The following is a 21357-nucleotide window of genomic DNA, read 5'->3' as shown; positions in this document are numbered from 1 at the left end:
GCAGAGTGTCTGGTGGAGAGCTGTTTGATTTCCTGGCCCAGAAGGAGTCGCTGAGTGAGGAGGAAGCCACCAGCTTCATTAAGCAGATCCTGGATGGGGTGAACTACCTTCATACAAAGAAAATTGCTCACTTTGATCTTAAGGTCAGTAAGGGGAATAAAGGAAAATCAGCATAGGGAAAAGGGGTCCAGTCCCTCCCGATGTCATTGCCAGGTGGGGCCCAGTGCCCACTTGGCTCTCTTCCCTTACTTTAAAATTCAAATCCTGAGGGCAGCTGGGCACAGTGTCACTCTCCTATAATCCCAGTGATTTGGGAGCCTAAAGCAGGAAGATTGCAAGCTCATGGTCAGCCTGAGCAATGTAGTGAGACCTTGTCTCAAAAATAAAAAGGGGCTGGTAGCTCAGGGGTAGAACAGCCTCAGGTTCAATCCCTAGCACTTTAAAAACCCAAAAGAAAAAAAAAAAAAGAAAGAAATCCTGAGGGCTAGGGATATAGTTCAGTGGTAGAGCACTTGCTTAGCATACACAAGGCTCTGGATTCAATCCCCAGCACTGTTAAAAAAAATAAGTAAAATAAAAATCAATCAGTTAATTAAATAATTGAAACTCTGAAATGATGCATGGTAAGTGTCCACCTCTTCAGATTCATTTCATCTATCAGACTTTCTGCAAATTAGGGCTGACTTCAAGAAGCTTCTTAATCAACTACAGGCACCTTTTCTCTTCCAGGGGTCAGGTAGGACATAGATTTTAAATAAGTAGACCAATGACAGGAAGCTTAAAACCAAACCCATTTCACAAGATTGAACTTTTCAGTAACAAAGAGCTCTGTCCTGAGTGGGTGGAGGGTTTGGAGAATTGCTAAAGTTGGCTGCCTCTCTGGTCCCTGGGAGCACGGTGCAGCCTCCAGCATTCCTCCACCAGAGACTATAAATCTTTGAGCCCAGGGACCACTGGCTGCCCTCTTCCATCCGACCCCAAACACTGGACGTAAACTGCTTCCAGAGCCCACTGATCATTTGTGGTAACTGGCATTGAGGGTTGATAAAGTTCACACTGACCACATAGGACTTCATGAAGAAAGAATGTGGTCAAAGTAGAAGGATCTGTTCCTTAGTAACTGACCTCAGTCACACAGACATCTGATGAGCCTTGCAGATATCTAACGAATAAAGGTCCTTGAACTTGTGGTCAGACCCATGTTTCTAGGAAGGAGGCCCATTCATCCTTCTATCCAAAAATCCCTGTGGCCTTTTACCCAGCTCTCTCCTGGATGCCTGGATATTGCTGAGATGCAAAATCACCTGAGGCCTGTCATGGCTTAGTACAGAAGATAGATCAATGGCTCTAAATGTATGATAGAGAGAAGCACAAGGGCACTGGGGATCCAAATGAGGATATACCTAAGACTGGGGTATCAGAGAGGGCTTCCTAGAAGAGATGGTATTTGAGTTGAGTGTCCTGAAGGACTCGCAGGTGTTAGCAGAGGGGAAGGCCCTTCTGAGGAAGAGAGGCCAGCAGATTACACATCATGAAACAGCACAGTTCATTTAGGGAAGTACAGGCAAAGGGAATATGTGCTAAGTGGCTGGGAAATAGGCCAGGAGAGGGGCAGGAGGCAGACAAAAGGAGTGGGAGCTAAGCCAAGAAGGTTGCACTTTACCCTGAGAGATACAGAGGCCAGGTGAGCAAGGGTGTGTTTCAGAGCCATCCCTCTGGCTGGAGTATGGATAGGATGGGGATGGCCTGGCAGCTGGGGGCCCAGCTAGCAGGCTGATAATCTGGATGAGACATGAGGAGAGATGGATCCAAGATCTATTGCAGGGCTGGGGTTGTGGCTCAGTGGTGGAGCACTTGCCTGGCATGTGTGAGGCCCTGGGTTTGATCCTCAGCACCTCATATAAATTAATAAATAAAATAAAAGATCTATTGATAACTAAAAATATATATTTTAAAAAAGATCTATTGCAGAGGTCAAACTGAGGATTGATTTGGTACCTAATTCAATGCGGAGTTGAGGGAGAGGGCAGGGTCCAGAATGACATGCAAGTTCTGGCGTGGGGGACTGGCCCAGAGAAGCTATGGCATGCTCGTAGTCTCACAGCTGTGCCAAGGTGTGGGCTCAGTTCCCTCACATAGGTTCCTGCCCCAGTTCTTACCCTGCCTCACAGGGTGACCTGCTGTGAATCCCCTTAGCAAGTCCCCCCTTGTTATATTGATTGTCACAGTATTTTGAATTTAGAAAATGTTTCTCTAGGGTGTTGAGTAAAAGTTGGGATCACACAGGAGGGTGACGCCTGGGCAGGCCTTGGACTTCAGGGTGGTGATACACTGAACAGGAAATGCTCTGCCTAAACTGCACCTGGGTCTCCTTCCCGTGGACAATTAACTTGTTGTTTTCTTGTGTCTGCTGGCTCCAGAAGACGGTCTCAAAATGGGCTCCTTTGTCTTTCTCTTGCTGGAGCCCGCAGGCCTGATACTGAAACAGGTTCATGGTGTTTGGTTTGCTTCCGTGGCAGATCATGTGGTGCAGGCGGGCGGCTTGGAGTCAGCCAGGTGGGACTTTGCTCCTCACTCCCGTGTACCAGGATACATCTGAACCTCAGTTTTTCTTCTTGGATGCAACACATTTTTGTTGCAAATAACAACAGCTACCTGGCAGAGTTGTTGTAACAGAGAGAAGAGGCATGAAGTGCTGAATATGGAATATGTGCTCTGTAATAATAATTGTTATTGTTATTCCCCTTCCCAGAATAGAGGGAAAGAGAAGACAACTCTTTAGTGTTTTGGGATCTGATAGGCTAAGGAAACGTACTCTGCTAATGCAGTTCTCAATTGCCCAGCAGAGAGCTGAGATTGATTTCTAGGTGGAACTGCTGGTGGGGCCTGGCCTGGTATCTAGCTCCTGGGCTCAGTCTGAACATTTCCCATGACCAAGAGGCAGCCCAGGTTTCTCTGGAAGCACGTAGGGTGTCAATGCTGCTAATCCCCACCCATGGCTGTATATCCTTACAGTGTATGGACTCTGAGCTTTCTAACTACCTGACTCATAGGTCCCTTCACTCAGGCCCAGCTCAGCAACCTGGGGAAGTGATGAGTAGCTGGAACTCAGAGACATCCCCTCATGGTTGAATAGACGCTTCCTGCATTCGGAATGTGGGTAATGTGTGTCTCCTGGCTGGAACTTTCTTTTTTCTTTTAACTTTCTTCTCTCTCTTTCTCTCTCTCTTCTGTAATGGGGCTCCAACTCAGGGCTTTGTGCATGCTAGGCAAGTGCTCTACCATTGAGCTACATCCCCAGTCCTTTTTGTTTTTTATTTTGACACAGGGTCTCCCTAAGTTGCCAAGGCTTCATAAACTTTTAATCCTCCAATCTTGCTCTCCCAAATTGCTGCAATTACAGGCATGTACCACTCTGTCTAGCTTGTGATGGGTCCTTGCTACCCATAGGATACATGAATCCATTCTCAGCATGGCATTCAGGCTTTTCTTGCACTGTCTTAGCCCTGTTTCTGGCCTCATTTGCCCTTCCCCACTCCAAAACACCAGCCCTGCACATTCTGGCCTTTCTCCTCCTCCTGTTCATGCTGCTCTCATCCAGGATGCTGCTGCTCTTCCTTTTTCCTCCCCAGTGACTTCCTGATCATTCTTCAAGGCCAGCAGAAGTGGCATTTCCTTTAGCCTTTGCCATCTCTGCAACCTCCAAAAGTATAACTAAGAACTAACCTGCTGGCCAGGCATGGTGGTATATGCCTATAATCCCAGTGGCTCAGGATGCTGAGGCAGGAGGATTGTGAGTTCAAAGCCTCACCAACTTAGTGAAGCCCTAAGCAACTTAGTGAGACCCTGTCTCTAAATATAATATCTTTTAAAAGTCTTGGGATATGGCTCAGTGGTTAAGCTCCCCTGGGTTTAATCATTAGTACTAAAAATAAATAAACAAACTAGCCTGCTTCTCTGCTTTTGCTGCCCTTTGTACAAATTTCTGCTAAGAGCATGCATCATTACGAATCATTTTCTTCTGCACAGTGCTTGCCATGTGATGAGTCATTCTGTGTTGAATGAATGAATGGATACCTTAGTGAAGAACAAATGTGCTTATGGATGTGCAAGGCCCTTTCATGTCTCACTTGGAAAATGTAAATGAGGTTACAGGTAGAGTTTAATTCAATAATGTGAACATTTCTTGAGGGCCTGCTATAATCCAGAGGGGAGAGTGACAAATATCAATGTGACGTAGCACCTGACCTCCAGGGGTCCACTGTGTACAGGGAGATGCATACAGTGATTCCATGGGAGGCCATATAAAATAAACACTAATGGATTCTCACCAAATAATGCCTGCTTCCAAAGGGTGAGCTCTTTGTGTGAGCAGAGTGGAGATCATCCTGGTGTGTGTTGCAAATTCACCATAGATGTGGTAAAGTGGGGCTGGTAAGGGTAGATGATGTTGAAGTTACACAGATGGAAGGGACATTGAGGCTGGCTGCCCCTCAGTGCCAGGTGGCACCTGACAAGCCTCCTGCAAGACAAACAACTAGGAAGTGGGGCTCAGTGCCATCCAGGAACCTCACCCATTTCTACACAAATAAAGGTCTTCTAGGGAGTATTTGTAAGTGGTTTTATGCTTATTTTGGATTTGGGAGTTTTCCCTGAGTATGGGTGTGTCCTTTCTTTCCCATCCCCACCCTAACCTGATCCAATTTGAAAATCTGAAATGGAAGAGTCTCCAGGACTAAGGGTATTTTAAGTAAAAGAACAAATCATGAGAAATTATTAAAATTGGATGAAAGCCAAAACTCTGAGCGGGCCTTTTGATTTACCCCTGTAGTGCCTAGAATCATCCTCTGTGCTGTTCTTAGGTTCATAGTGTGATCAGGACCACTGGTTAAGCTTTCCTAAGAATGATAATGATAATGCTTTAAGTGCATATGGAATTTTTCTAGAATGTAGCATGCTTACACATCTTTTTTTCTCATTTAACCCATTGAAGTAGAAGATATTCTCACTTTTTTTAACATATAAAGCAATTGAAATTCAGAGAGATTAAATAATTTGCCAAAAATCACACAGATATTGAATGTTGAGGACTTGAACTTAATCAGAGAGGAAACTCTAAGAAAAGCTGAGTTATTTCACCAGATGCTAACAGTCCAGATTTTTTATTTCCTTAATTCATGCTTTTTACACACAGTTAATCCAAGTCTATACTGTGCTATAAACATATTCTTTACATAGTTAATTTCTCATCTGGTTACACTGTTTTCCCTTTCCAATAAGCTATCCCTCCAATTTAAAAAAATTATATGTTATGAATTGCTATAGAATGTGATGCATTTGAGAGTTGAACTGGTATGAGCTTGGGGCACAGGAATACAGAGGCAAAAGAGAACTGTGGTCTTCAGTTTGTGGGAGCAGACATGATCCCCACTTTTCAAATGAGGAAACAAATAAAAATGCCATCCCTTCTCCTTTTTTTGTCCCATGTCCTTTCCCATCACTGTTAGGCTTCTTGCTTCTCCAGTAGCCCACTGCCCTGCACTGAACCCTGCATAGGCCTGACCTCACTGAAGTTTCCTGTGTCCAACTAGAACTTTCTGGGGAAGGGTACAGGTGATTGAACTCAGGGGCACTTGGTTACTGAACCACAGTATTTTATTTAGAGATGGGGCCTCACTGAGTTGCTTAGCGCCTTGTTTTTGCTGAGGCTAGCTTTGAACTCACGCTCCTCTTGCCTCAGCCTCCTGAGCTGCTGGGATAACAGGTGTGCACCACCATGCCTGGCTCCAACTAGAACTTTTTAAGTCACATCCACAGCCACCATTAGCCCTGCCCTTGCAGTGGAACTCAGCAGGAATGAAAGTATAATTCTGGAAGCAATTAATGAGGCAGAAAGATCTTGACAGTCAAAAGTCCTGGGCTTAAACCTGGTTCTACTACTTATTAGTTGTGTGGCCTCTAATAAACTACTTAATTTTTGTGAGTGTGGCGGTGCACACCTTGAATTCCTGGAGATGGAAGGATGAGGCAGGAGATCCCTGGCTAGCCTAGCTACTTAGTGAGATGCTGTCTCAAAATAAAATAAAGATGCTGAGAATATTCCTTAGTGGTAGAGCACTAGTGTAGTGAATACAAGGTCCTGGGTTCAGTCCCCAGTACCATTAAAACCAATATCAGGAAGGAAGGAAGGAAGGAAGGAAGGAAGGGGTTGTAGCTCAGTGGTAGAGCACTTGCCTAGCATGTATAAGGCACTGGGTTTGATCCTCAGCACCACATAAAAATAAATAAATAAAATAAAGCCATATATATATATATATATATATATATATATATATATATATATATATATATATATATGAACTCAGATAGTAATCTACTTTAATGAGGTTCTGTGCAGTAGTTTTCTGATAACAGCAAGATCCCTGGGGGAAAATGTATGTGCACACATAAGTTTACTATGTTTCACAGATTAAAAAAAAAAAGATTTGTTACACACTATTTACAAATAATTAAATACACATATAACATTTTTCATTGTAAATTCCACAGAGCAGAATGATTCTCATAGAACACTTTCCTTGGTTCTTGTCAAACTCTTGTATCAGTTCCAATCTATGGTTGCAGCTAACAAGAATATTGTTCTGACAAGAATATTGGCTAAAATTTTTATTTCCATCAAGTAAGGTGAAAATGAAATAAACATGTTGTAACTTATTTGCTAAAGACATAAGTGACTTCTTTGCTGAATGGGACAGCGGTTTTTGAATATTGGAAGAATGCTTCCTTTTTTGTGCTATTCACACAATAATGGCTGCAGACAAGGCACCCTTTTAAGTTGAATTTGTTATTAAGTGATCTTCATAATTTTTTAAAGTCTAAAATCAAAGAGAAAATAAGTTGGGTCTGGATTTGTAGTGTTTTTCAATTTCTGTGGTGTTAGTCTACCCACTAGCTGATTTCAGGGTGCCCACATGATGTCACTGGATTGGGAAGTGGTATGCAGCAGCAACCCATCATGGAGTACAGGCCAATGGGCATACAGACACAGCAGGCATGAAGAACCTAGAGAGAGTAGAAAATACTAAAACAGAGTATATTTTTTCTAAAAAGGAAGTTACAAGTTTCAATATTTATAATTCTTAACATAAGTTTTAATTCATATGATTTAATTTTTAATTGCTCTTTCAAAAACTGGATCACAAAATTCCTGCAAACTTAACACCCTGCTTTCATGAACCAGTAGGCTCCCATACTCCGTAGGCAAAAGCATTTTTTTAAGCAGGATAGTTCCATTCTAGACTCAGTGTTGTTGTGGCAGCAGTAATGGAATAATAATGACAGATAACATTTATGGAGCACTTATTTACTATGTAGCTCAGTAGTGGTGCGCTTGCCTAGTATACTTGAGGCCCTGAGTTCAATCCCCAGTATGGGGAAAAAAAAAAGCCCACAAAAAACCCGAACTATACACGGGCAATTATTGTTATTATTATTATCTATAATTTTGATGATACTGGTGCTCTACCACTAAATGACATCCCCAGGTTTTTTTATTTTTTATTTTGAGACAGGGTCTTGCTAAATTGCTGAAGCTGGCCTTGAACTTGCAATCCTCCTGCCTAGTCCTCCCAAGTAGCTGGGATTACAAGCATGCTATGCAGGCTCTTTTCTAGGTACCTTGCATGTATTTACTCATTTTATCCGTAAAACAACCTTAACAAGAAGACTCTGTGATTGTGTCAGGGAAAGGGGAGGTTGTTAGATGATTCCTAGGGCTTCATAGTGCCTCCTCAGAACCCTTTACTATATTAATCTTTCCATTTGGCAGATGAGGGGTTCAAGGCTCAGAGAACTGAGTGGCTTGCCAAAGTCACAGAGCTAACACAGGGCAGAAATGGAACTCAAACCCAAGTCTGTCTGATGATAGAGTTCCCAAATGCTGGGCATCAAGTGACTTGACTTTCTTGTAGAGCTTGCTTTACAACACTGACTCTAAGCCCCACTCTTGGTGAGTTTGATTTATTTGGCATCAAATTTTTAATATGATCCCCAGGGAATGACAAGAGGTAAGCATCGTTTGGACAGTTGAGGCCCTCAAAGCACAGCTAGGGGCTCAGAATGCCAGTATTCAGACCTAGATTCCTTGCTGGCTAGATGGGGGCACTGATCAGCCTAACCTGACCTGATGGCTTCACAGAGTTGATGAAGGGACATGCCGGGAGAGCCCACAGCAAATGCTAGTTGTCCTATGATACAGACTGCAAAGCCTGTGGACTGACTGGCTCAGCACTGGAAGTGGTCCTAGAATGACCTTGAAGCAAATTCTTATTTCCCTACCTCCCCACCAGAGCATAGAAACAGAAAGGTAGTGGTTTTCTTTCCTGCTTTACCCCTCAGGGCAGCAGGAGGTCAGAGCTAGACAGTGGCCTTCTGCAGTAGAGGAGTGGCCAGAGGCTGTGGTTTGACAAATCCAAGTGCATCCAAGTTCAGGCCCTTTCTTAAGCCACAGCTGTGGGTTTTCTGGGAAAAAATATGGAGCTGGAGCAACAAAGTGATGAGGACCAGACGGAGCTTGGAATATCCAGTTTCCCAGCAGGCAGGGGTGATCCCAAGGGAACTCTTGCATCCACTAGAGGAAGGCGGGGGCCATCTGGGAGAGTGGAGCTGGGCATAGCAGTGAACACCTGTAATCCTAGCAACTCAGGAGGCTGAGGCAAGAAGATTGCAAGTTTGAGGCCAACTTCGGTGACTTAGTGAGACCCTGTCAAAAAAATAAAAAGGACTTGAATCAAATGTATGAAATATGATATGTCAAAAGCTATGTAATGTTTTGAACAACTAATAATAATAATATAAAAAAAATAAAAAATAAATTAAAAGGGCTGAGAATGTAGATCATTGGTATGGTGCCCCTGGGTTCAATTGCTAGCAACACACACACACACACACACACACACACACACACATTGGGAAAGTGGAAAGTACACAGGATTTGGGTCAACCCCATTGCCTACTAGCTAAGGCCTGTTGGGCAAACACTTAACCTCTCATTCATCAGTTTCTTCATCTGTAAAACCAGAGTGATGACAAGTCCTTGCCTCACAGAGTGAGGGTCAAACGTGTTGAGTGTAAACTATAAAGTGAACCACTGGCTGGGTGCTTTGAGGAGCATAGGAAGTGCATTTGCCCTCAGTAAGTGTGTGATTCAGCCAGGGAGGCACAGTGGTGCTGTGGGTAGAGAGGCCAGCACAAGAGTGGAGCCTGGAGGGGAAGGGGCTGGGCTGTGGGTTCAGTGATGCTACTCGGGGAGACAGGATTTTGTCAGGGCCACGCAGGGCGAATAGCAGATGATAATAAAAGGTTTCATTTTTAGAAGGAGACATAATCAAGGGAATAGTCACAGGAATAATGATAACAGATACAGGCCTCTTGATGTGTCTTGTTTGATTCTCCTAGAAACCCTTTAGAGGTGGGTTTCATTATTATTCCTAATTTATAGGTGAGAAACCTAAAGCTGAGAGAGGTTACACAACTTGCCCGGCCTGAGGATGCTGGTAATTTTGGATTTGAATCCAGATTCCAAGCCCTGTGCTCTTTGCGGTTACCTATATTGATTCTACAAAAGCAGGATGTGTGAGAGGTACCTATGTGATTGTGCTGACCTGTTCATTCATTTGTCTAGTAAACAATAACTGAGCACCTACCACAATGCCAGCCACTCTTAGGTGCTAGGGATGGAAGTGAGGCTCTCGACCAGAGGGCCTCTGGGTGGGAACAACTAGCTGTGGGTGTTGTGGGGGAGTAGGTCACAGCAGACATTTCAGTGTGGGTGCCAGAGCTGGGTGGTGAGGAAGAGAAGGAGCTTGTCAGGAAGGTCACTCCAGCAGAGTGATCTGCAGGGGTGGTGGTGAATGCGGAGATAAGGGAATGCAGCAGAAGGCTGTCCAGAGCTGGGAGAGGGTCAGGAGGTCCTTGAATGGAAGTGAATGTTGGCATAGGCTACACTGGAGGCTCGGGGGAAGGGGCTGCCTGTGGTCTCACTCCAGTGTGCCTGAAGGCGAAGGAGCCACAGCAGCTTGGAAACCTGCCACAGAGGCCTGGCAGCAAGCAACCTCACTTTCTCAGGTTGCCCAGTGCTGCCTGAATAATCTGGGCTGGACTTGCATTGTCAAGGGAAGGTTCTCAGGCAGTTTCCTTGTCCCCATAGCACAGACATGGCTGGGTCTCAGCTCTGCTGAGTTGAGCAGCCTCATCCAGCAGCAGGCAGGCTATGCAGGTACCTGGAGAGGGCACTGGACTGGGATTCAGCAGACTTGGGCTCTGCTCCTTGCTCTTGACCTCTCTGGTCTTCTCTATAACATGAAGGGGCTAAATGATCTGTGAGATCCCTTGAATCCCCAATATTGTGAGCCTGGGGGGTAAAATGGGGTAGGAGGAAGGAAGCAGGGAAGGTCTGTGAAAGGGAACAGTCTTTAACTGAGTGCAGGTGATTCAATCAGTACTCAGTCTGAGCTCCCTGGTGTGACTATTAGTGCTGCATCCCAGAAAAGAATGAATACCTGTAGCCCTGTTCTCTGCTATCTCTCTGGGTACTGCTCCTTATGTGGACCATCTTTCTGAATCCTCAGAACAACTCCATGACTTGTTAGATGTTGTCCCCATTTTACAAATGGGAAACCAAGGCTCTAAGAGATCCAATGAGTTTGCCCAGATTTCACATTGTAAGTGGCAGAGCTGAGATTCGAATCCAGGCCTGCCTGACTCCAAATCCTTCTGTTTTGCACTTTACTACATAGCCTCCTGAGGGTGCCTTCATTCTGCATGGGCTCCTGGGCATGCCATGATAGGGCCTTGGGGCACAGGTCCCCCCTGGAGGACCAGCATCTAGTTGGCACTACAGTAGGAAGCTTTGGCCAGATCCAGCAGGACACGAAGGGACATGTTGGTCTCTCCCAAGATGCCTACCTAGCAAGCAGAGCTTGGTGGGTTTGTTTGGACACACGGAAGGCAGTCCTGCTTCCTGGAGGCAGCTCCACAATCCCAGAGTCAGGCAATAGCAGTACCTACAGGAGTGTGAGCCCTTCCTCTAGCCGTACTTTGGAGATGATGTCAGGTGTGTGGGTGAAGTATCTAGTTAAAGTAAACCAAGCTTCAGGAGAATGATAGGAGTAAAGGAGTATGGATATCCTTCTACCCAGGGGTTGGGCTGGCTTGGGCCCAGTTGTCTGGGACTGCGCAGCCTTTTCTTCCGTCCTGATCTGGGGCCAGGAGACTGAGCCTTTTCATGTCCTGCCTTGGTCCCAGAGCAGTGGAATTTTGCCCAACTCACTTGGTAGTTTGTGCCACCTTGAAATTGCTTAGCTTAGACCTTGAAAGGGCTTTGGATGGCACCCAGTGTCTAACCTAGAACTGGGGGCTGAGGCTCAGAGAAAGGAAGCATCTAGTCTAAATTCCCACAGCCTTGAGTGATGGAGCTGGAACTGCAGTTTCCAACCCCAGGCCTGGGCTCTTTCCATCACTCTACTATGTTGGAATAGTGGGAAGTCTTAGACCAAACCCTGGGGGAAGTGCTACTTTGCTTGTCCTTGGGCTACCTTTCAGACTCTCCCTTAGTCCAATGCCTTCCTGACCAACCCTGTAACCTCACCAAGGGGAGGAGTGTGCTCTGGCGCCCCTAGTGGTGGTGAAAGGCCTCCACAGGGCAGGAAAGAAGGAGCTACATAGCCTGCTTCTTTCAATTCATTTCTGCAATATTAATAACATGCAGCATGCAAGACAACATAGGCAATGCCAGGAACTTTAAAACCGAATTGAATTTCCCCAAGGAAAAAGTCACCAACTAGGAAAGTAGCCTCACAGATGAGAGTCCTATGGCTTAGCTCTGCCAGCAAGTGTTGGCTCTGAGGGGATTAGAACACATGATCAGGGGAAGCATCCCTGAAACTACAAGAAAGTAAAAGGAGGCAGGAGTCCTAAGGCATTGACTGGAAGTGTGAGGAGCAGTAGGAAAGGCATTCCAGGCAAGAAGAGCAGAGGCTGGAATTGAGAGGTCGTCCTGATAGTAGGTACATAGCCAGGGGTGGACCATGAGGCTGGAAGGGAAGCCTGAGGGGGCCAGTGCAGAACTGTGAGCCTCAGATATCAGGCACATTCTCTGGTAGTCAGTGACACCACTGAAGATAATTCACCAGGCTAGGTGATGTTGTGGGAGAATAGGGCATAGACTGCCAGGGAAGCTCTCCTGGCCCTGCCATCATGAGCTATGGGACATTGAGCAAGTCATTTATCTCCCAGGGCTTCTTTGAAATAGGGATGTGAATAGAACCTTTCATTCAGGGAGGTTGCAAGGATCACATAGAGCTCTGGCATGAAGCATGCTTTGGTAAATGAGTGGTAAATTTTAGTTCCTGCTCAGCCTCCTGGGTATTATCAAGCTACTAGTAGAGGTTGGGATAGCAAGAAGGAAAGTCTTTCTGAAAGCAGGAGGAGCCACAGACATGGTGGTCCAAGTCCCCTGGCCAGCCTGGAACCCCCTTGGTGACCTGGGAAGGAAGCAGAGCATTATTTGGTGGCAAAGAGCTCATGGCCTCTATATGTTCCCTGTCAGGGCAGGTCTGAGTGTGCAGGTCTGAGTGGTCTGATGAGTAAGCCATGAGGCAGGGATAAAATCCCCAGTCCTGACCATCCAACAGAGCATTCCTGCTGCCCCAGCTGGCCGCTTCCCCAGCTGAAATCCCCAGGCAGTGTTCACTTATCCAGACCCAGCTTGGGTCCTCTCCTGCAAGACCTCTGTCTTCTCATCTGAAATATCCAGGTCAAGAACTCCCGAGTCTTGTGAGTGCCAGGCCAGGGATTTAGCCTGCGGGCCACTTACCTGCAGGGAAGTATCATCAGAAGACAAGGCACTCTGGCACCTGCTCCAGCCACAAGCCTACTGGGTTGCTCAGCTCAAATGGCCTGCCCACCTCTCTAGGATAAAGTCATAAGATCCTTGAGAATGGGAAGGGGGATCATTTGTTGGGTAGAAGTACAAGGTTGGGGTCTGATAGATAAACATTGCAATCTTGCATCTACCAGCTTTGTGTTGCAATCTTGGTTTCTTTTTCTACAAATGAGGAACAATAACACCCACCCAAGGAGGCAGTTGAGAGAGTTGAATGAGGTATAAAGTATGTCATGCACTTGGTTGATGCTAGGTCCTGCATATTTCAGGGGCTTAATAAATGGCACCTTTACTTACTCAGGAAGCATTTATTGAGCACCTGGTAGCTGCTGGGCCCTATCTCAAGCTCTGGTGATAGGAACAAAACCCTTAGGAAGCTTGCAGTCCATTGGAAGGAGACAGATAAGTAATCAGACAAGCTCAGCAGTGTAAGAAGCACAATGCTTGGAAGAACAGGATGTTTGGGGGGAACTGGGGAGATGGTGGGTAGGGGGAGAGCAGGAAAGGCCTTCTGGATGAGGAACTATCTAACTGAAATATGAAGAGAAATCAGCCAGGTTTGGGGAGGGGCCAGGATGGAAAAAAGTGTTCCAAGCAGGGGAGAAGTCACTTGCTGTATGTTAGGTCCTTAGGGCAGAGCTGGAGATAGGTGTCAATGCCCTGGAGACGCCTCAGTTTTTCTCCTCCACCTTATCCCTGCTGCTCTGCAGGCCCAGGGATAACAGGTCTGGGTGTTTGTCCACTGTGGCTTCCATCCCCGTACAGTGTGAGGGCCTTGGACTATGGTGGTTAATAGGGCCCATGTCCTGACCCCTCAGCCTAAGAGAGGTCTCAGGGCCTCTCCCCAGGAGGGCAAGTTCCTAACAAGGTGCCTGAGAAATATAGGTGAATGGAGGAGGAGCAGTCTGCTTGGAAGTGTGCCGCTCACTGCAGGGGGCACCAGGGCACTTGGGCTCCATGGGCAACCACTGTAGGGCTGAGCCCAGGGAACCTAACTGGGTCCTGTCCTCTGATCTCTCTCACCCTTCTCTCCTTTCCGTTTTTTTGGTTTTGTTTTTCTCTCTCCCCACCCCCCCTCTGTCTTTGATTCTGGGGATTGAACTCAGGGGCACTCTACCTCTGAGCCACATCCCCAGCCCTATTTTGTATTTTATGTAGAGGCAGGGTCTCATTGAGTTGCCTAGCCCCTCACTTTTTTGCTAAGGCTGGCTTTGAACTCACGATCCTCTTGCCTCAGCCTCCTGAGCTGCTGAGACATGTGCCACTGAATCCGGCTCCCTTCTCTCCTTTCTGCATAGACTAAGAATCTGCTCTGCCTTGGGAAAGGACTTTGACATATTTTCAAAATAAAGTTGAGAGTAATCTCCTGAGGGGAAGAATAAATAAGTTTTAAAAATGCAAAAGGAAATGTGTTATTTATTTATTTTTCATGGTGGAAAAAAATGCAGGGGAGGGCCTCAGCAGGCTCCCTTGAGTGAAAGTTTCCAGCCACAGTGACAGAAAGTCACAGAGACTTTAGGGAGATAGGGACACCTGGGGAGTGAGGGGTGGGCTCTGGTCCAGATTCAATATGAGTTCAGCTAAGAGGTAGGGCCAGGCTCAGTATGCCACTGTCAGGGATCAGTACAGCTGGGGGAGGGGACAGTGACAATGCAGTCCTGAATCCTCCCTCCAGCTGAGGACAGCTCTGCTAGGGGAGCCAGGCAGTCAGCAAAGGACCACTGGCAGGGGACCTGCCAAATGTCATAACAAAAAGTCATGAAAAAAACTTTTTTCATATCCAAAGAAGTGCAGAGAAGCCAGAAGGGGAGGGTTCACTGTGGAGTTGTGGGGGCCTCAGGGGGTATGAGAGCCCCAGGCTGTGATGAAGGTCTTCAAGGTGAAGGGTTAAGTTAGACTTTGAAGCTCAGCCAGGATTCAGTGAATGGAGATGGAACAGAGGCCTTCAGGGAGGGTGAATGGTATGAGCAGAGGTGCAAGGTGGGAAATCCCATGGTACTTTGAGAAACGGGGATGTTCAATTTTCTTAAACATTTATTTATTTACTTAACAGTCACATGCCATACAATTCACTCACTAAATGGGCAGTTTACAAAGTTGTAATAATCAATACCACAACCATTCATAGAACGATTAAAGAACATTTTCGTCACCCAAAAAGAAACCATGTACCCATTAACATTCACTCCTCACCCGCTTATTCCCCCTTATCCCAGGCAACTACAGATCTACTTTTTCTCTATGGATTTGCCTATTCTGTTTTTCATATAAATAGAATTTTATGATTTGTGACCTTTTGTGTTTGTTTTCTTTCACTTAGAATAATTTTTTTTTAAAAAAATTGAAATTGTAGATGGACAGCATGCCTTTATTTTATCTATTTCATTTTTATTTGGTGTTAAGGATAGAACCCAGCACCTAACACATGCTAGGCAAGGGCGCTGCCACTGAGCTGTAGCCCCAGCCCTAGAATAATATTTGAAAGTATGGATCAGTACTTTATTCCTTTTTATTTGACTTAATTAATTTTTATGGTTGAATAATATTCCTACATGAATACAATATGTGGTATGTGTTTATCACATTTTGTTTATCCATTTATTAGTTGGTGGACATTTTCCACTTTGGGGCTATTGGGAATATATTGCTATGAACATTTGTGTACAGATTTTTGTATGGATGAATGTTTTCAGGACAGTCCAGTTTGAGTGAAGTTTAGGACAGTTGTGGGGCAAGAGAAGAAAAAGGATGAAGCTGAGGGACCTGCCCAACTGGTTCCTAGTCTGAGGGCGAGGGTGGGAGTGAGAAGGGTGGAATTTAGGACCCTGTTCTAGCGTCACTGGGAGCCAGGGGTGATTCAGGGCCCCAGCAGGGCTGCCTGGCTGCTCACCAGCCTGCACTGTTGTGTCTGGACTGGTAGATATTTGCAGGGCTGGAAACAGTCTGGGGCACTTGGTATTTTCCCTGGAAATCAGGTGCATTTTATCCTGTGACCTGCTGAGACCCAAAATTAGTTAAACACATGGAGAAGTATGGGCTGCACAGTTAGTCTGGGGGGAGGGGGGAGTCTTGTCAACAGGAAGCTGGCTGGCCCCAGGGAAAGAGGTGGTCAGGAAGCTCAAGGTCAATAAGCCAAATATAAACCACCACCAAGCCATGCTGCCCTGCCCCCATCGCACTTGCAGCAGAGGTGGCTTTGTTTATAGGAAATGCTGCGAGCATCTTGTTGACCCTTTCTGACAGATTGGGCAACAGAGACACTGCATTAAAGGAATCTGTCATTCAGAGAGAGGAAGGAAATTAAAGCTGAATTCTCTGGTCTGCTATGGGCATCTGGTTTGGTAAAACCCAGGCCTTACCCTCAACACTCTGCCTGTTTTTGAGCTCACAGAAGACTGAGGACACAAAAACAAGAGTTGTGCTATTTTAGTCTCCTAAAAAAGAACAACAAACTCCACCCCAAACCCCAAAGCAAAAACAAAAAACAGGGCTTTAATCACCATCTCTTCTTCCTTCTTTTTTCTTTTTTTTTTTTTTTTTGTTTTTCTTTCTTTTGTTCTCTTTCTCTCTCTCTCTTTTCTTTTGTTCTCCAGCCAGAAAACATTATGTTATTAGACAAGAATATTCCCATTCCACACATCAAGCTGATTGATTTTGGCCTGGCTCACGAAATAGAAGATGGAGTTGAATTTAAGAACATTTTTGGGACACCAGAATTTGTTGGTAAGTTGTAGGCCTGTTTCTCTCCCAGAGAAGAATCAAAATATAGAGAAGTCCTGGAAACAAAGCTCGAGTCTGAGGCTGTGGCCTCTGGGCTAAGAGAGGATGCTGTGGGACACCCACTAGAAACCTAATGGGAGTGGGGGCAGATATCTTGTTTGGGTCTGGGTGAGAGTCCAGGTATAGGCTTTGAGCACCCAATGGGACAGGGAGTGACCAGAGAGGACCTTCCAGAGTTGAATCTTCCCAGAACTGGCTCTACCTCTTGCTCCTAGATGAGTTTATCACATATATTTAAAATCACCTTGCTCTCTTGCATTCCCACAAACTCTGCCTTCCATGAAGTAGCTTTTGATTTCCTAAAAGAGAAAAAGACAATCGTTTTCAAAGTCCCAGATCCACCTACCTGCCTCTTTTGTGCCCACCTTTATTCATGCTTGCGGTACCTGGCTCCAACAGGACCCTGGATGCCCTCTTCCTTCTGTATCTCTTTCCCTTGGTCCAGGCCCTACTTTCCTGTACTCCAGAAGCCCTTTCATGGGGCTTGGGCCAAAGGTTGGGGAATCACAAAGAAATAGTCCTGTAGAGAGGAAAGGAATGGGAGTTGAGAACCTACATCTATCTTTCTGCTTCGACTATCTTTCTGCTTCCGGGGTTGGAGAGGTCTTGGGTGTGGTCTCCTCAAAACCTGGGAGCTAAAAATTCCTGACTACAATCTAACCAAAAAGGAAGGCAGGCTGCGGGTGTAGCTCGGTGATAGAGCACTTGCCTAGCTGTTATGCTCGAATTTGGGACCCCCAAAAGACCACCAGAGGCTAAGATCAATGTAAGCAGCAAAGAGGTGTTGATTGCGAGCTAGCTCTGTCCTCCGCGTGCACACACAGCAACTGGTGACGCTGAGAGGCCCGAACCCAGGGTTTGCATCAGTTTTATGTATGTGAAGTCCCTGCATTCTCTGGGGAAGGCAGGGACTTCACATACATCATAGCATCTCTTAGCAAATCAGCACACACCGGGGGAAAATCATAAAACAACTCTAAAACATGATTAGCACATTCACTGGCGGGAACAGGTGGGGTAGGGGTGATTGGTTACTACAAGAGGGGGATTCGTTTGAACTGATTGGTTTAAGCCAAGAGGGGTGTTTGTGCTGAACCACATGGTTTCCCAACATGTTGTCAACCACTATAAAGTACTGGGAGGGTCATCTGGCATCCCAGGTATTTCCCTGTCTAATGCTGATTGGTGGCTGCTAGGGGGTTGCTATGGATCCCCACCTAGCCTGGCTGAGTCAGGGACACCTGGCGCAGCAGATCTCTCCTGGTATTTGTAGATAAACAACTCATCAGGGTGGGTAAGTGCCTAGGAGTGTTCTGTGGGTCTTTCCAAGGACAAAGGTCACGCCCCCTTCCTTGGACAGGCTTTGCTTTGAGGTAGAGGCTGGTTTTTCATAGCATGCAAGAGGCTGTGGGTTCAATCCCCAGTACCACCAAAAAAAAAAAAAAAAAAAAAAAGGAAGAGAGAATATGTTAGACCTTCCACCCTGAAGGACTCCAGCCCTCATATACCAGCTATGCAGCCACTATGGAATGGTGCTGCAGAGACTCGCCCCTGGCTCCCCAGACCCCAGGACAGGGAACCCTGACCATATGCCAGGCACCATGCCTCACACTCTGCAGACTTTGTCTTATTTAATCCTCAAGTGGCCTCATGAAGCAGATTAAATTATTTTCTCCATCAGGTGCCTTCTTTCAGACAACACAAGCAGTAGGTGGTGGCAGTAGATTCAAATACTGATAAGTCAGCATCCAAGCTCGTCTCTTTCTATTATACCAGGGTCACTCTGAGAAGACCCTGCTCTCAAGGAGTTTCCATTTAGTTGTGGATGTAAGACAGTAAACCACTAAATAAAAGTGCTGGAAGGATCTTTTCAGATCATCTGGTCTAGTTAAACAAATGTGGAAATGGAGGATTGGGGAATTTTCATTAAGGAAACCAAAGTTGTTCTTTACCTCTGGTATGACAGATTTTAGGTAAGGTATGGGAGACACAGTGATGATAAGGAGCCAGCCACCCTCAGAATGACATATCCAAGGTCACAGGTTGGTGGGAGAGCCAATTGGAACCTGGGGAACAAGATATCTAGACTCAAACTTTGTCTAAGAGAACAGTTGCTGCCCACCATTCACATATGTGCTTGAAGGGCATATATTTTCATTAGTTAAGTTCATGTAAATTTTTCAATAATAGTCAATAGTTCAACTAGAAATTCAGGGCCATAATGGGAGCCAGGATGTGATTAATTGTAAAGTAAGTAATGTAGATAGCTCTGGAAGACTATTCAGAGAAGATATCCACTCTGGCACAGTCAATGGGATTGATCATGGTCTTGAGTCAGTGAGGGGCAAAAAACGATGGTTGGGGGTGGGGAGAAATCTGAAGTAGTTGGAAAAGAGAGCCAGAATAGAGGAGAAGGAGCACAGCCAGTTCAGTGGTAGCATAGCAGGGGGGAAAGACTAAAATAAGTGCTTTAATTAGGGACAGGTCAAAGTCCACTCTGCATAGAGTTGATTATTCATACCAGATTGTTGGTGTGAGTGGGCTATTGGTAGCTGGAGCCAGACTTTGGAGGTTTTTGCCCAGTGGTATGCAAATGTCTAACAACCAAATCTCAAAAATGAGTCTCTAACTTATAACATTAGCCAATTTCAAGCTACCAGCATGTCATTGAATACAGAGTCCGAGGAGATGCACACAGTTATTTCTTACACCAGTATGGTTTTGTTTGTGATGGGTTTATTTGTATCTTATAGATTTATAGGGGGACTTTTCTAGGCCCTTCCCTGAAATAGGGTGACTTTATTTTCTCAAGACTCCTGAGAAACAGGTTATAAACACTTTGCCTTGCACCCACCACCCATTTGAAATTTCAGCCTAAGACCCAGGAATAAAAAGTCTACAAAATCAGGAACAACTGCCAGTAGTTTGGGGGAATCAGGTGTTAAAAAGGCCCTCTAAGTACATGACTGGATCCATGGGAGACATTTTCTTTTGAATACAATTTATAGGAAATAAGAGAGTTGTAAGCCCTTCAGCATGACCCACCCCCAATGAATTGAACTTAAGAGCTGAGATTCAAGCAGCAAGAAAATTCAACAGGAATTTTCTTTTCTTCTGACCTCCCTTGAAGGCAAATGTACATGTCAACAATGCAATCAAAGGCTAGCAAGGTATAGATGTTCAAGGACAAAAGATAACTGAAATTACCAGATGATGACTATGAAATAAGTGGAATGTATACAGAAATAAAAGGTGGAACCACAAGAATGAGTAAGGAACACGAGGTGTCAAAAATGATCAAGCAAATTTTTGAAAAAATCAGAGAACTTTAAGAAATTCCATATATAGTCATGTGTCACTGTCTGTCCTGGACTTTACTTTAGGAAGAGACCATAAAAATCAGCTACTCAAAAATGATCATAGTTTGGATGTCAAAGCAATGTCAAATTGCTGTAAGAGTCTCTAAATGCATACTTCCAATTTCTGCACCTATCTTCTTGGACCTGTCTGCAGATTCTTTGTGGATCCCATGGTGAAGACCATGGTCCTAAGAAAGTTTTTCACATACTTACCCCAACAGAGCCGGGAACAAAAAACGTTTTCAGCAATATTGTTCCAATAATGAAAGTAATGGAAACCATCCAAATGGTCTCTAAGAGGAGAATGACTGAAAAGTGATACATAGTTACACAATGGTTTATTGCATAGTAGTGAGAATGGAAGAGGTGGATGAATGTGCAATGAGTAGTAGAAGCATGTAAAAGGCAATCAAATGACAACAGATCACATGCAGCATGACACCATTTTTATAAAGCTAAAAATAAGCAAAGCCAGGATAGTGATTATCTCAAAACAGGGGCAGTAGGAGAGTGGGAGGGCAGACATAACCCTGTAGATGGGATGCTTTAAGATATTTTCTAGATAGATTTAGCTTTTTCCACTCTGCCTCTGTCCTTCTTCCTCCTCAAGGTACTGCCTTCTCTTTTGCCTCCACTCATTGCCAACCTTTTAAAGAATCATCAATGCTCTATCTCCTCTTCCTACCTTCTGGAGACACTGGGTGCTGTGAACTTGCAGCTCAGCACTCACTCTCCAGTGCTTATCTGCTCCATCTCCAGGCTGCCTGTGGTCCACTCCTCTCCTGGCAGTCTTCTCTCCTACTCTACACTGTCACCACAACATTGGCTCAGCTCTTGTTTCTTCATGTACTTCAATGACTCCAGATGTGATGGCCCAGACCTCCTCCTCCATAGCCATCTGCCCCCTGGACATCTTCCCTGGCTGCCCCTCAGGCACCTCAGGCTCAGCATCTCATTTTAGTGACCACAAGGATGCCCTCAGTGGGATGTCCTTTCTTTTTGCCCAGACTCAGGGAAAGGTGGAGTCCTCTCTGCCTTCTTTTCTTCCCCATTTCCTTCCAGCACTGACTGGTGTCCACTAGAGAGTTCTATAGCAGGGCTCCATTTCTCCTTCCTCTCCCCTTGTTCCTTCTCCTTTTCAGGCTTTCTTTACATGCTTTCCCTCTCCTTCACTATTAAGGCCTGCCTATAGAAGGTTTCTACCAGAATAACAGGTACCTTGTGACATAGTCTGTCTGAGATGCTATTAAGAAATGCCTTAGACTTGGTAATTTA

At 45.3% G+C, this 21357-nt stretch overlaps 1 protein-coding gene across 8 annotated transcripts in view; it reads left to right on the top strand.

Moving 5' to 3' along the window:
• Dapk2 (death associated protein kinase 2) overlaps window positions 1-21357 on the top strand; it is a 160381-nt gene that overhangs the window by 71995 nt on the left and 67029 nt on the right. For all 8 annotated transcript variants that reach the window (XR_011706682.1, XR_011706681.1, XR_011706683.1 and 5 more), the window contains 2 exons: window positions 5-143; window positions 16537-16666. Coding sequence is in view for 4 of the 8 variants with exons in the window: in XM_027925970.2 (XP_027781771.1) it covers window positions 5-143; window positions 16537-16666 (269 nt within the window). In the remaining 4 variants the exon portion in view is untranslated. The remainder of the gene's footprint in view (window positions 1-4; window positions 144-16536; window positions 16667-21357) is intronic.

Source organism: Marmota flaviventris, chromosome 2 (genome assembly GCF_047511675.1).
Source record: "Marmota flaviventris isolate mMarFla1 chromosome 2, mMarFla1.hap1, whole genome shotgun sequence".
In the NCBI taxonomy this organism is placed as follows: domain Eukaryota; kingdom Metazoa; phylum Chordata; class Mammalia; order Rodentia; family Sciuridae; genus Marmota; species Marmota flaviventris.
The sequence above is the reverse complement of the archived record's forward strand: the minus strand, read 5'-3'. Positions and strand labels throughout refer to the sequence as shown.